General features: G+C 40.7%; 1 protein-coding gene and 1 long non-coding RNA gene across 2 annotated transcripts in view; one reads left to right on the top strand and one right to left on the bottom strand.

Annotated features, from left to right (window-relative positions):
* Positions 1 to 373: 373 nt before the first annotated feature.
* AKAP4 (A-kinase anchoring protein 4) overlaps positions 374 to 16,795 on the top strand; it is a 37,850-nt gene continuing 21,428 nt past the window's right edge. Inside the window, exons 1-4 of the mRNA XM_070067061.2 lie at positions 374 to 391; positions 2,621 to 2,716; positions 3,757 to 3,807; positions 4,371 to 4,472. Coding sequence (XP_069923162.2) covers positions 2,621 to 2,716; positions 3,757 to 3,807; positions 4,371 to 4,472 — 249 coding nt within the window. The 5' untranslated portion in view covers positions 374 to 391. The remainder of the gene's footprint in view (positions 392 to 2,620; positions 2,717 to 3,756; positions 3,808 to 4,370; positions 4,473 to 16,795) is intronic.
* Positions 4,342 to 16,795, bottom strand: part of LOC149119601 (uncharacterized) — a 34,587-nt gene continuing 22,133 nt past the window's right edge. The window contains exons 2-3 of the long non-coding RNA XR_016228207.1: positions 14,440 to 14,544; positions 4,342 to 4,415 (exon numbers count right to left, since the gene is read on the bottom strand). This is a non-coding gene — a long non-coding RNA (uncharacterized LOC149119601). The remainder of the gene's footprint in view (positions 4,416 to 14,439; positions 14,545 to 16,795) is intronic.

Raw genomic sequence — 16,795 nt, 5'->3', positions numbered from 1 at the left:
AAAACACTCTAGCCAACAATCTAACACTGGCCAGAATCAAAAAGAATAAATGGGGCCTAAGTTCTTTCATGGGTTAGGAGTCTGTGATCAATCATCCTCCAAACTACTTATGCATCATGAGGATGGTCAGACCTGGCTGGACCAATTAGAGCACCTAGAATCCTAAGAAAAAAGATTCTGATTTTGTGCTGTCACCATTCTCTATGGAAACAGCGCTGTCGTGAACTATAAATTCTAGCACCAGTGGGCAGTCAAGACTTTAGGAGAGTATGGAGGGTTGAGTAGAGAACCACCATCTTGAAGCAGGCTGCCGGAGTCATCACAGCATCCAAATTGACAAGAAAACATCACCTAAATGCCCCTCACACTAGCCTACTCTGGTACCACAAAGGTAAGGGCACCTTCTAACTTCTTTTTGATTTCCTGAGGGGTATCTTAATGGTGAGGTGAAACCACAGAAGCTGTTAAGGCAGCCTCCAACTTTCTGTTTTGTAATTTTATTTGGGAGTACCCTGAGAAGGCTTTAGCCACATTTCTCTGTTTCTCCACAAACCCAAAGACCCCTAGCCACACAACTCTGATTCCCTAGTGGGAAATTCAAAGATAAATAGACTGAGATATGAAAATGAACAGTTTTGCTCACAGAGACTGGTGGTATTTCTGTATGTTGAAAACTACAGCCTCCATCAAACTAATAACTAATATCATTAGGTTGTTCTGGAGGTCTAGCAAGAAAATGTAAGAGAAGGGAGATCTTGAGGGGTTCTGAACTGAAGAAAATGTGCAACAAGTGTACCCTCCTAGAGGTAACAGAAAAAAATCTTGTCCTATAGCAGACAACATGATATGCTTTGAAGTGAAAAGGTAACTGAGCTTGCCAGCATGCCACATCCTTGCTCAGGCTGGTGCAGCTTTGGACATTGTGACTCAACAAATTATGCTGTCATACCCCAGGGTCAGAGTCAGCAGCAAAAGGCCTGGCCCATCAGCCTGCTCCAACAGCTGACGGGGGTGGCAGCCAGCTGCAGGTGCCCAAGAACTTGGCACTGCCCAGTTCCATCTAACGGGGCATATCTACCTTCTGGGTGGCACATTTTCAGCCAAAAGTCAAAAACAACTTCACTACAAGGTAATGAGTTCATAAATTTCATTTTATTTTTCTTTTTTCTTACAGTTTTTAGGACTTGAACTGAGACTATATCCAGATCACACGAGAGACCTCTATGTCTCCCCATCTCTTTTCTAGGTGCATGTTCTGTAGCTCTTGAAACAAAGGAAACACCCTCTTTTCGGAGCATGGAAAGACTTTCTTTATAACTTTTTGAAGTTTTTGTAGATATTCTTGACTGGAAAGCCCATCTTTCTCCAGGATGGGAAAGGAGAGCAATTAGAGGATAACTCTTACCAAAATGTTAGGGGGTGGAGGAAAGGAGAGGGAGGGAGGGAGGCTGGAGGAAGGAGGAAGGCAGGAGGAGGGAGGGGGCCAAGGGAAGGGAGAAAAAGAAAGAAGGAGGAAGAAGTGAAGGATGAAAGAGAATGAGATTGTTTTGAAGAGCCAGAGCAAAAAGGAGGTCCAAAGTTTGAAGGAAGAGGGGGAAAAGGTATGTATAGAGGAAAAGGGATTCAACTGCCTTCTGATAAGTGAAATAAAGGGAATTCTTTGGTCAAATTACCAAAACAAATCAAATTCAAGCCCCAGACACCAAAACAGGTCTACTGAGTTCTTAACTGTGCTTTCTGAGCACAAAACCGCGATCTTATGTAGCAAGATTCAGTCACTGACTCCTGCCATTTTCTTTTTACTTTTTGCTCCAGGCTGGGTTGGAAGATGGGAGGGGAGAGGGGGGAGGGGGGAGGGGGGAGGGGCGAGGGGGGGAGGGGTGAAGGAAGTCAGCAGAGATCATTTTTTCTTTTAAAGTAAAATTAAACGTGGTCGTATTGACCTAAGATCGGGTCTTCCCTCAGATATTTGCTTCTTGGTGTTTTGTTTCAGGCTAGTACTGTTTTCTCAACATTCAGAATCATGTTCTGCATGTTGGAAAAGAGATACTCATTTACTCTATTGGGATTGACCTTAGTCTTTCCCAGGGACTTTTATTACCCTAATTTCACTGTCTTTAATGTAATAAAGATCCTGGAGTCAACTAGAATTACATTGGGGATGAGGTAACACGAACTTGATTCCTTTAAGCTTTATCCAAGAGTGGATAAAGAAATGTAGGCACAGTGGGATTTAGTTAGTGGAGGTGAGTAGAGGTAAATCCTTACATATAATCTCCACAATCTGTATCTCTCCTTTTAAATTTGCTCTCCAATCTATCACTTTCCCTGACTGATGTTCTTCCAAGTCACTGTGGTACTTATGGTTCCAAATACTCAGTATAGGGAGTCTAAATTAAAGGAAACTATGGATTTGGGTAGACAGTAATGATCCTGAGCATCAAGTTCAAACCTTTCAGAGTGTCATTCCACACTGCTGATTCCCTCCAGTCCCTAGCCTAAACCTAAATGAAACAGAGGGATGGGTTTCAGGACCTCTCAAGAGATTCATATCCAAGCTGGTCTCATTTCTTAAAAACCATATATACACATTTTAAACTTATTTTCTTAATATTTTCAGATGTCTGATGATATTGACTGGTTACACAGCCGCAGGGGCGTGTGCAAGGTAGATCTTTACAGCCCAAGAGGACAACAAGATCAGGACCGGAAAGTGGTAAGATGTAAAACTACAACTACCAGAACTACCAGGAAGTGGAAACATATCGACGTATGGGTATAGATATTCTGGAGCCCAGGATAAACTAATGGCAGGTGATACTGTGAGTTTTTCAAGCACCTAAGTTCAATAAGGCCTTGCAGGTGGGCAGTATGTACCTACATCACACAGGGACCATTCAACAAGGGTGGAGCAAGGTGGGAAGTGATGTAAGGGAGGTGGGAGAGGTGTCAGGCAGGAGGGTGTCAGGAAGTGATGTAAGGGAGGTGAGAGGAGTGGTGGCTGCCTAGTAGCTACTGCCTGTTGCCTGAGACCTCTTAAGTCATAATAGCACAGCCTAGCTACCAGCAAGCTACACCAGGCCCCTTAGGAGGATGAAATACTGCAACTACTTCATACTGTTACCCACTTCATATTGTGACTTCAAGGGATTTCCAAAGTACTTCCTACTTTTGATCAACTCAAAGTACTTAATACATGTTTTTTACAATGTATCTGAAATGAAGTTACATCTTAACAATTATTACCCTAAGAAACACTATCCATAATATTTCAGGTTTGATGTTCTATTGAAGTGCACCATTAAAAAGGAGAAATGTTTACCCATGTACCATCTAAAACCTTTTATATCATCAACAGTGAAAATACCAAGTTTTGAGAAACACTGATGTAGTAGAATGTGCTCAAGGGAAATTGAGTTTTCCTACAAGCTCTAGCTTTAAGTTTGTGGTGGTTGGGCCTGTTACTTAGCTTTCTCAGTTGATACAAGTGGATATTGTACTTTGAGCCTCTTTGTGATGGGTTGGTATTCTTGTTTAGGAAATATAGTCATGCTAAGAGTCTGTCTGCCTAACAATAATCACAAAATTAACATTCCTTGAGGACTTTCTATGTTCCATACCCTGCATAAAGCTTCACATTGCACTGTCAAAGCTAATCCTCACAAGGATCTCATGAGGTAAGTGCTATTATCACCTCTGAGAAAGAGAGCCTTCACTTTACAGCCTTTCTAAACTCACGCTCCTAATTTGATGCAGATATGCTTTGTGGATGTGTCCACCCTGAATATGGAAGACAAAGACTGCAAGGTGTGTATTCTCTGCTCCAAGGCGGAGTAGGTGGGAAACTGCTGAGATGCGATATCAGTGAAGTATGAGGAAAGGGGATGGTTGTCACAGAAGGCAGAAATCAGATGACTCCAGGGTTGGGGGGAAGGGTGCAAAGCCATCATTCTCATGAACCTGGGATCCCTGGTTCTAAATTAACTGTCACACTTGATACCAGATCTCATTTTAGAACACATTTAAGTTTCTGTTAGGGCTTAAAAAATTAAAACACGGAAGATAGGGTGTCAGAAAAGTCAAAAAAGACAGCCAATCTGTCCAAAAGGGCGATGATTAATGGAATTAATTGAAACTGATGGTTTTGTGAACATCTTCTGAGGGAGAATTAGCAACTTGTGGAGGCAACTTTGTCTCAGTCTTCAGAGACTAAGTAGCATTGCAAGCCTACCTCTCCTGCAGAAAGCAAAAAGGGTAGTAAGAGACTTGGCATTCATGATGGAAGTGATGGCTTACATGGGTGGAAAGAGCATCTTGGCGAAGTCTGAAAAAGCAACTATTCATAAGAATCTTGCCTTTTGATTCCACAGGATGCTACCAGCTCCAGCCCAGAAAACGAGTTAAACCTCGACCACCTGGAAGAAAAAGAGATTATCGTCATCAAGGACACTGAGAACCAAGACCAGTCTAAGGTATCATTAGCATCTGAGATTCCACCACTTCTGATTCCTAGAGTCCAATGCAGAGTCTAAGGACTCTGTTCCAGACATGGGAAGAAAACAACTGTCAAACAAATCCATCAGTTTCAACACTATGACATTCTAGAGAACACAAACCTAAGTTCAGGCCACAGGAAGTTCAACACCCAGATATTTAATGATGATATTCATTATGCCAATAGAACCTTGCTATTTCTTATCCAAAGATGTGGGCTTATAAGTAACATCATTTGCAATGTCCTTTGCTGACTTATAGTGGATTTCTGTGTCCCTCATTCCCCAGCATCCAACAAGGAAATAAAAAAGAGGGATATGGAACACAGAAGTCACAGCAAACACCAAGTTGGGTGCCTAGTCCCAACTCTGGGTAATCTAAAAGATTATACTCAGACATTTGGATAGCTTAAAGTTAGAAACAATTAGACTTGCATGCCACTGTCACATACAGACACCCTTTGTTTTTGTGTAAGTATCTGGGAATATATCTGTTAGGCTTTCTGTTTGGATAGGGAATTGGAGCACACAACTATTGACTCCCACATTCCTATAAGCCTGGGGTTCCTGTTATGGGGACAAGACATTAGGCTTTAGTGCAAAGGAGTCAAATGTTTCTTGTTCTACATCTCTGGGCTCATATTTTAATACAAAAATACCATTTCTGGCCTCAGATAGCTTCAGAGTGGGGAGAATGGCCACGCAGGGAAGGCAAAACAAAAGCAAAGCATTCTCCAAAGAGTTTTCAATTTAGTTGGGGATAGCCAACTCCGTGTTAGAGTCTTGAAGGGATCAGTTACACCTGATGATTATTTTTAAAAGAGCAATCCATATTGACTACAGACAACACAGATCAATTTGATTATAATTAAGACTATTTGCAAAAAGGCTGACCTTATCATGACCTCACATTTGCATGAATTCAGTGAAAAGAGAGAGGTTGAAGCAATGCAAGGGACAAAAAGGAAACAGTAAGTAGAATATGTATACATAGAATATACACAAATATTCTGACATGGACAGTCACAAGCATGGGTACACACTACAAATTTAGACAAAATGATACAATCAATATACACTTATATACATTTAAAAATAATACATACATTCAATGACAAATACATGCCTGGCTACAGGTGAAACTGACAAACACACAGCACTAATGTAACAAACTTAAATGTACTAATCTATTCTTAAACAAGGATTTACATCTATGTAAAACTATACAAAAACAATCAGATGTGGTGACATGTCCATATATATCACATGTAAGCCCCGATATCCACATACACGTGTATAATGAATAAACTTACAATCATACACCAATACACACAGCCTAGATAAAACACAGTGATCATACACACTCATATTTTGGCTTACACACTCATAAACATACATACTTATGCAAAGATATACATGCTCATACACACTCATGCTAACATACACACAAACGTACAGCAAGTAACACATATTCATTGACATTCTTGTTTGTATTCTTGAATCACACATTGATACAAATGCGATGACACGCCCACTCAGATACCCACACACATACTCAAATGCCAGGGCACATGCAACACTGACAAACACATTATCAAGCCATAAATTAATACCCAGATAAACATGCACAGTCATTACAAATCATTAATATGTGAACTTATACTTTAACATTAATTCATACATCATGATTTATATTGCAAACATATGTTGATTACATGTTGACATTTGCTCATTTATGGTCAGAGACAATCTGACAGATATACTCATATTGTGACACACAAAATTGATGTAACAAATTTAAATACACTGACATATTCAAAAACAAGGAATCAGAAAAGTGCAAAGCTATACAAAGTCACAGAGAGTCAGAAGTGGCTACAAGTTCACATGTATCAAATGTAAACAGCCATATTCACATTCATGGACATAGTGCATAAACATACACTCATACACTAATACACAAAGCCATGATCAAACCACATTGACCATACAGACTCAGATTTTGGCATGCATACTTATAAAAATACCTATCCATGGAAAGGCATACATGATCATTCACACTAATGCTAACATACACACATACAAACTTACACCAAGTGGCATGTATTCACTGACACACTGGTTTGAATGCCTTGAGTCACAAAAATTCAAAGACATACCCACTGAGATACACATATATGCAAATGATAGAGTATGGGTAACACTGACACATTGTCAAGCATTGAAATACATTAATTGATATCCATTTAAAATGCAAAGATATTACACTACACTAATATGTGAATTTACTCTTTAACTTACATTCATAAATTATGGTTTATATCATAAACATGTTGAATATCTGTTGACACTTACTCATTTACACATAGACACATATACAGTCATATTTTGACACCCAAAACTGATGTAACTTTATGCACTGCCCTATTTTTATTCAAGGACTCACATATGTGCAAAGCTATACAAAGACACACACAGTCAGATGCAGTTACATACCCACATGCATCACATGTAAACACCAATACCCACATTCATGCAAGTAATGTATAAACATACATACACTCACACTGACACACACAGCCTTGATCAAACCAAAGAGACCACACAGACTCAGGTTTTGGCATACACACTCATAAATATAAATATTTATTGCATGGTCACACACAATCAAACTTACACCAAGTGACACGTATTCATTGCCACTCTGGTTTGTATACCTTGAATCACACTCTGATACCATGAATATGACATATTCACTCAGATACACACACACAAAAATGTCAGAGTATGTGCAACACTGGCACACACACATTGTCAAGCATTGACAGCATAAATTGATACCAAATTTAACATGCACAGTCATTATACAATCACAAATATGTGAACTTATTCTTTAATACTAATTCATAAATTATGATTTACATCATTAACATGTTTATTACCTATTGACAATTGCTCATTTACATTCAGAGACACACTGACAGAAGCACTTATATTGTGATACCCAAAACTGATAAGACAAACTTAAATTCACTGACCTATTCTACAACAAGGACTAACACAAGTCCAAAGTTATACAAAGGCACACAGGGTCAGATGTGGTGACATGTCCACATGTGTCACATGTAAACACCCATATCCACATCCATGCACATAATTTATAAGTATACACTCACACACTAACACACAGCCTTGATAAAATCACAGTGACCACACAGACTCAGGTTTTGGCACACAGACTTATAACATACATACCTATGCAAAGACATACATGGTCATTCACACTCATCTTAACATACACATATACAAACTTACAGCAAGTGGCATGTATTCATTGACATTCTTGATTGTATCCTTCAGTCATGCAATGATACAAGTGAACTGACACACCTATTCAGATACTCACACACATACTCAAATGCCAGAGCACATGCAATACTGACACACACATTGTCAAGTATTGATATACAATGAATTGATACTGAATTTGACACAGTCATTACACAATCACTAATATGGGAATTATTTAACATAAATCCATAACTTTTTATGATTTACATCATAAACATTTGTTGAATAGTTTGATACAAATGCAATGACATATCCACTCAGAAACTCACATTCTCATGAAAATGCCTGAGTATGTGTAACACTTCCTCACTTGACACTTGCTCATTTACATTCAGAGACACACAGACAGATACACTCATACTTTGACACAAAAATTGATGTAACAACCGACATTTCACTAGTGTATTATGAATCAAGGACTCACACATGTGCAAAGTTACACAAAAAACGTCAGGTGAGTTTGGACAGGTCCACATACATAATATTTAAACACCCATATCCACATTCATGATAATAATGCATAAACGTACACTCAGACACCAATAGAGAACCCTGATCAAACCGTTGTGATCATATAAACTGAGGTTATGGCACACATACTGATAAATATTCACGCTATAAAAGGACATGCATGGTCATATAAAATCATGCTAACATACAGGAATGCACATTTACACCAGACTAAAACAAACTCAGTATTCACTGACATTCCAATTAGTATCCTTAAATCACAAATTGATACAAGTACATATTAATGCAAATACTCACACATGTCAAATATGGATACAAATCATTGACACACACATTGGTACAAGTGCAATGACATACCCACACATCTACTGACACATATACTGAATGCCAGAGAAGGTGCAACACTGACACACACATTGACACAAATCACTGACACACACATTGATACAAATGCAATGACATACCCACACAGATACTCATACATATACTGAATGCCAGAGAATGTGGAACAATGACACAGACATTGAAACAAATAACTGACAAACGCATTAATGCGAATCACTGACACATACATGGATACAAGTGCAATGACATACCCACACAGATACTCACACATATACTGAAAGCCAAAGATTGCATAAACTGACACACACATTGACACAAATCTCAGAAACACATGTTTCACAAGAGCAATGACACACCCATGCAGGTACTCTCACACATATACTGAATGCCAGAGAATGAGCAACACTGACACACACATGATACAAATCACTGATACACACATGGATAAAAATCACTGACACAGACATTGATTCAAGTGCAATGATACACCCATGCAGGTACTCACACATATACTGAAAGCCAGAGAATGTGCAACACTGACACACATGTTGACACAAATCACTGACACACACATTGGTACAAGTGCAAATACACACACGTGCAGATATTCACAATATACTGAATTGCAACATAGACACACACATTGACACAAATATTGACACACACATGGATACAAGTGCAGTGACACACCCATGCAGATACTCACACATAACCAGAAAGCTAGAGAATGTGCAAAACTGACACAGATATTGGAACAAAAAACTGACAAACATATTAACACAAATTATTGACACACACATTGATATGAGTGCCTTGAAACACCCATGCAGATACTCACAATATGCTGAAAGCCAGAGAATTGCAACACAGACACAATCATTGACACTAATCACTAATACACACATTGACACAAATCACAGACGCACACTGATACAAGTGCAATGACACACCCATGCAGATACTCACACATGTACTGAAAGCCAGAGAATATACAACACTGACACAGACATGGACACAAATCACTGACACACACATTGATACAAGTGCAATGACATACCCACAAAGAAAACAATATTCTGAAATGCTAGAGAATGTGTGACACTGACACACATTGACAGCACTGACACACATCACATCTGTACTGAAATGCCAGAATGTGCAACACTGACACACATTGACACAATTCACTGATACACACATTCATACAAGTGCAATGACATACCCATGCAGATACTCACAGTATACTGAAATTGAGAATATCAACACAGACACACACATTGACACATATCACTGACACAAACATGGATACAAGTGCAATGACACACCCATGCAGGTATTCACACATATACCAAAATCCAGAGAATGTGCAACACTGACACATATTGTCACAAATCACTGACACACACATGGATATATGTGCAATGACACACATGTTATACAAGTACAATGACACACCCATGCAGATACTCAGAAATATGCTGAAAACCAGAGAATGTGCAACACTGCCACACATTGACACAAATCACTGGCAAACACAAGGACACAAGTGAAATGACACACACATGTTATACAAGTGCAATGACACATCCATGCAGATACTCACAAATATACTGAAAGCCAGAGAATATGCAACACTTACACACACATTGATACAAATCACTGACACACACATGGATACAAGTGCAATGAACACCACTGATACAAGTTCAATGACACACCAGTGAAGATACTCACTGCAATGACACACCCATGCAGATACTCACACATTTACTGAAAGTCAGAGAATGTACCAAACTAACACACACATAGATACAAATCACTGACATGCACATGGATACAAATCACTGATGCACACACTGATAATAGTACAATAACACACCCATGCAGGTAGTCACACACATACTGAATGGCCGAGAATGTACAACACTGACACACACATTGACACAAATCACTGACATACACATTGACACAAATCACTGACACACACATTGATACAAATCATTAACACACACATTGATACATGTGCAATTACACACCCATGCAGAAAATCACACATATACTGAATGCCAGAAAATATGCAAAACTGACACACACATTGGCACAAATCACTGACATACACATTGACACAAATCACTGACACACACATTGATATGAGTGCAATGGAACACACATGCAGATTCTCACAATATACTGAATGCCAGAAAATGTGCAACACTGACACACACATGACACAAATTGCAGACACACACATTGATACAAGTGCAAATACACACCCATGCAGATACAATATACTGAAAGCCAGAGAATTGTAATACAGACACACACATTGACACAAATAACTGACACAAACATGGATACAAGTGCAATGACACACCCATGCAGGTATTCACACATATACCGAAATCCAGAGAATGTGCAACACTGACACACATAGTCACAAACCACTGACATACACATGGACACATGTGCAACGACACACATGTTATACAAGTACAATGACAGACCCATGCAGATACTCAGAAATATACTGAAAGTCAGAGAATGATCAACATTGACACAAATCACTGCAAAACACATGGACACAAGTGCAATGACACAGCCATGCAGATACTCACAAATATACTGAAAGCCAGAGAATGTGCAACACAGAAACACACACTGATACAAATCACTGACAGACACATGGATACAAGTGCAGTAACACACCAATGCAGATACACACTTCAGACACACCCATGCAGATACTCACACATATACAGAATGCCAGAGATTGTGCAACACTGAAACACACATTGACATAAATCATTGACACACAAATGGATACAAATCACTGACACACACATGGATACAAATACTGACACACACATTGATATGAGTGCAATGACATACCCACACATATACTCATACATATAAAGAAATGTCAGAGTGTGCCACACTGAACACAAACATTGACACAAATCACCGGCACACATGTTCAAACAAGTGCAATGACACATCCATGCAGATACTCATAATATACTGAAAGCCAGAGAATTCCAACACAGACACAATCATTGACACAAATCACAGACACACACATTGATACAAGTGCAATGACGCACCCATGCAGATACTCACACATGTACTGAAAGCCAGAGAATAAACAACACTGACACAAACATTGACAAAAATCACTGACACACACATTGATACAAGTGCGATGGTGCACCCATGCAGATACTCACACATGTACTGAAAGCCAGAGAATACACAACACTCACAGACATTGACACAAATCACTGACACACACATTGATACAAGTGCAATGACATACCCACACAGATAACCATATTCTGAAATGCTAGAGAATGTGTGACACTGACACACATTGACAGAGAGCACTGTCACACATCACATCTGTACTGAAATTCTAGAGTGTGCAGCACTGCCACACATTGACAAAAATCACTGACGTACACACATCTATACTGAAATTCCAGAGTGTTTAGCACTGACACACATTGACACAAATCACTGACACACATCACATCTATACTGAAATTTCAGCATGTGCAGCACTGACACACATTGACACAAATCACTGACACACATCACATCTATACTGAAATGCCAGAGTATGCAACACTGGCACACACATTGACAGAAAGCACTGACACACATCACGTCTATACTGAAATTCCAGCATGTGCAGCACTGACACACACATTGACACAAATCACTGACACACACACATTGATACAAATGCAATGATCTAACAGATATTCAGGTCTATACTGAAATGCCAGAGTGTGCAGCATTGATGCACACACCGACGCAAATTACTGATACACACTTTGATTTAAATACAATGACATAACAACGCAGATACTCACACATACACTGACACACACATTGATACAAATCACTGACACTTTGATACGAGTGCAATGACATACCCACACATAAACTCACACATATACTGAAATGCCAGAGTGTGCAACAATGACACACACATGATACAAATCACTGACACACACACATTGATACAAATGCAGTGACATACACATGTTGCAGTGGATTCATTTCTGAGAGGAGGAGCATGGTGGGGGCAATAGGCGCAGAGTCACCACACAGATCCTGGGAGTCGGGTGAAAGCAGGCCTGAGGCAAGCAGCCTGCAGACTCGTTTATTCCAGTTGCTACAGCAGCTTATATAGCCAAGGCAGCCGATCTGGTCAAGGGGCATTCTATGCCCTAACCTATCACACCCTGTTGCCAGGCAGTTTCTGAAGCCATCAAATCACAGCTTGTTACCAGGCAGACTCCGCTGTCATGTGGTTTCCTAAGCCATCCAATCACAGCCTGTTGCCAAGCAGACTCTGTTGCCAGCAGCCATCTTGGCATGGCCTTCTCATTCCACCACATTTCCTCCTTTTCGTTTATTTTTTGAGCAACGGGAGGCATGATTCTTGGCCATACCATTGTTGACCCCATTTCCACGTGGTCTCCGTATGCGGCTGTGCCTGTCTTAGGTTGTCCCCCAGGGAATCTTACCCGTCGTTGACTAACCAGCGCTCAAAACGGGAGACCACAGGAGTGCCTGCTCAGATGGGGGTAGGAATGAGGAACAATGTTAATCAGGAATGGCATGACTGCACACAGGCTGTGGGCTGTTCGAGTGGCTGACCAGAGCTAGTGGGGTATAAAACAGTAATGGATGTGGCTATGGGAAGTTTCTCAGGGTAGGATGATAGGGCAGGTGCATCTGCTAACAAGGCGGACTCTCAGTCTTGTTCAGCTGGTTCTGGTTGGCTGTCAGTTGCAGGCTTGATGTTTCTGGCTGGTACCCAAATGGGCTGCCCCGCATTCTCTGGAAAGACACAAGCATATCCTTGACCCTTGGTTAGCAGAAGCCTTTTTACAGGCATTGGAATCCAGGGCCTGAATTCTGCATCCACTCCTACATTAACGGCAAACATGTGGGTGGGATGGGGTCTAGCAGCTGCCGTGAGAGCCTGGGATGCCTGGGAACTGCCACAAATGTGGGGATCCTCACTGGGTGTGGATGGGATGACCTCTCATGGGTTATTGCCTCGAGGTCATCTAAGTTTATCCCATGAGTATTTGGGGATGTGGCTGACCAGGCATTGCTACCTTTTCTGCTGTCATGTCATTTTCACTGTCAGAGCTCTCTCTCCCTAAGTCATCAACTGTTGTCTGTGAAACAGGGACCTGGAGTGTCAGGCTCTTATCATTCACAGATTCACTATGTGTGGTAATCTGCACAGGAATCTGAGAGGGGGGTATCCTTCCCATGTTTGAGTGCTTAAGAGCAGCACGCCACACCAACTCTAGGCAAAGGAAGACACGTACAGCACTGCTGCCATAATAAAACAGATTCCTAGCACCTCAGCAGCTGATGGCATTCTGCAGGGGTTCCCTACCTTAGACAAACAGACAGTGGTGTGTCAGATTGTACGTATGTCCTGTGCTTAGTGGGGGACTTCCTTGATTCGTTAGGTCAAGGCCATATGCCCACACGGTGTCTCCGGAGCGTCACCTCTCTCAAGGGAGGGAAAATGACTTGGTTCCAAATTCTGGGATGATCAGTCCCTTATATGAATTCGCCGGGCGAACCAAAAGTAAAAGGAGGAGCCAAGAAGCGGTGTACACTTTTGGGTGCTGTGTGCCTAACCTAGGGTCACTTAGACCAAGGACAAGGACAAGGAAAGGGGCTTAGGAGGGGGTTCTGTGCCCACCCTCATGGAACCGAACAGCACACAAAACACTGAGGGGCCTACTTGCCGAAATCCAGGGGGGAACCTTGTCAACTCCGACACGCTGTCTCTCTCTCATTCACGGTGGCCCGCCAGATGTTGCAGTGGATTTGTTTCTGGAAGAGGAGCCTGGTGGGGGCAAAAGGCACAGAGTCACCACACAGACCCCGGGAGTTGGGTGAAAGCAGGCCCAAGTTAAGCAGCCTGCAGACTTGTTTATTTCAGTTGCTACAACAGCTTATATACCCAAGGCAGCCAATCCGGTCAAGGGGTGGTCTATGCCCTAACCAATCACACCCTGTTGCCAGGCAGAGTCTGAAGCCATCAAATCACAGCCTGTTGCCAGGCAGATGTCGCTGTCATGTGGTTTCTGAAACCACCCAATGACAGCCTGTTGCCAGGCAGACTCCGTTGCCAGCAGCCATCTTGGCATGGCCTTTATTTCCACCACATACACATACAGATAGATACTCACACATATACTGAAATGCAGGAGAGTGTGCAGCACTGACACACACATTGATACAAATCACTGACACACACATGATACAAATCCAATGACACATCCACACAGATACACATATTCTGAATGCTAAAGAATATGCAACACTGACACACACACATTGACACAAATCAATGGCACACACATTGATACAAATGCAATGACATACCCACACAGATACACAAATGCCGAATGCTAGAGAATGTGTGACACTGACACACACTGACACAAATCACTGACACACATCACATCTGCACTGAAATGCCAGAGTGTGCAACACTGACACACATTGACACAAATCACTGACATACACACATTGATACAAATGCAATGATGTAACCACACAGATATTCAGGTCTATAATGAAACGCCAGAGTGTGCAGCACTGACACACACATTGACACAAATACTTGACACACACATTGATATAAATTGCAATGATGTAACCACATAGATAATCAAGTGTATACTGAAATGCCAGAGTGTACAGCACTGACACACACATTGATACAAATGCAATGATCTAACCACACAGATATTCAGGTCTATACTGAAATGAAAGAGTGTGCAACACTGACACAAAATGAGAAAAATCACTGACACACATCACATCTGTTCTGAATCATCAGAGTGTGCAGCACTGAAACACACATTGAGACAAATCGATGACACATACACATTGATACAAATTGCAACCTTTTAAGCACACAAATATTCACGTCCATACTGAAATGCCAGAATGTGCAACAGTGACACACACAATGACAAAATCACACACACACTTATAAAATTGCAATGACACACCCATGCAGATACTCACACATGTACTGAAAGCCAGAGCATACACAACACTGACACAGACATTGACACAAATCACTGAAACACACGTTAATAAAAGTGCAATGACATACCCACACAGACAAACATTCTGAAATGCTGGAGAATGTGTGAAACTGACACACATTGACAGAAAGCACTGACAATCATCACATCTGTACTGAAATGCCAGAGAATATACAACACTGACACAGACATTGACACAAACCACTGACACACACTTTGATTTAAATACAATGACATAACAACAAAGATGCTCACACATACACTGACATATACATTGATACAAATCAATGTCATACACTTTGATAGGAGTGCAATAACATACACAAACATAAACTCACACATATACTGTAATGCAGAGTGTGCAACACTGAAACACACATGATGAAAATCACTGACACATACACACTGATAAAAATGCAATGACATACACACACAGATACTCACACATATACTGAAATGCTGGAGAGCGTGCAGCACTGATGCACAAATTGATACAAATCACTGACACACACATGATACAAATCCAATGACACATCCACACAAATACACATATTCTGAATGCCAAAGAATATGCAACACTGACACACACATTGACACAAATCAATGACACACACATTGATACAAATGCAGTGACATACCCACACAGATACACAAATGCTGAATGCTAGAGAATGTGTGACACTGACACAAATCACTGACACACATCACATCTATACTGAAATGCCAGAGTGTGCAACACTGACAAACACATTAACACAAACAACTCACAAACATCACATTTATACTGAAATGCCAGAGTTGTGGCATTGACACACATTACGACAAATCACTGACACACACATTGATACAAATACAATGATGTCACCACACAGATATTCAGCTCTATACTGAAATGAAAGTGCCTGCAACACCGACACAAACTGAGAAAAATCACTGACACACATCACATCTGTACTGAATCACCAGAGTGTGCAACACTGACACACATTGAGGCAAATCTCTGACAAACACACATTGATACAACTTGCAACATTT

Source organism: Oryctolagus cuniculus, chromosome X (assembly GCF_051225735.1).
Source record: "Oryctolagus cuniculus isolate XC-2025 breed Fujian yellow rabbit chromosome X, ASM5122573v1, whole genome shotgun sequence".
Lineage (NCBI taxonomy): Eukaryota > Metazoa > Chordata > Mammalia > Lagomorpha > Leporidae > Oryctolagus > Oryctolagus cuniculus.
This window is presented reverse-complemented; position numbering and strand designations above follow the sequence as displayed.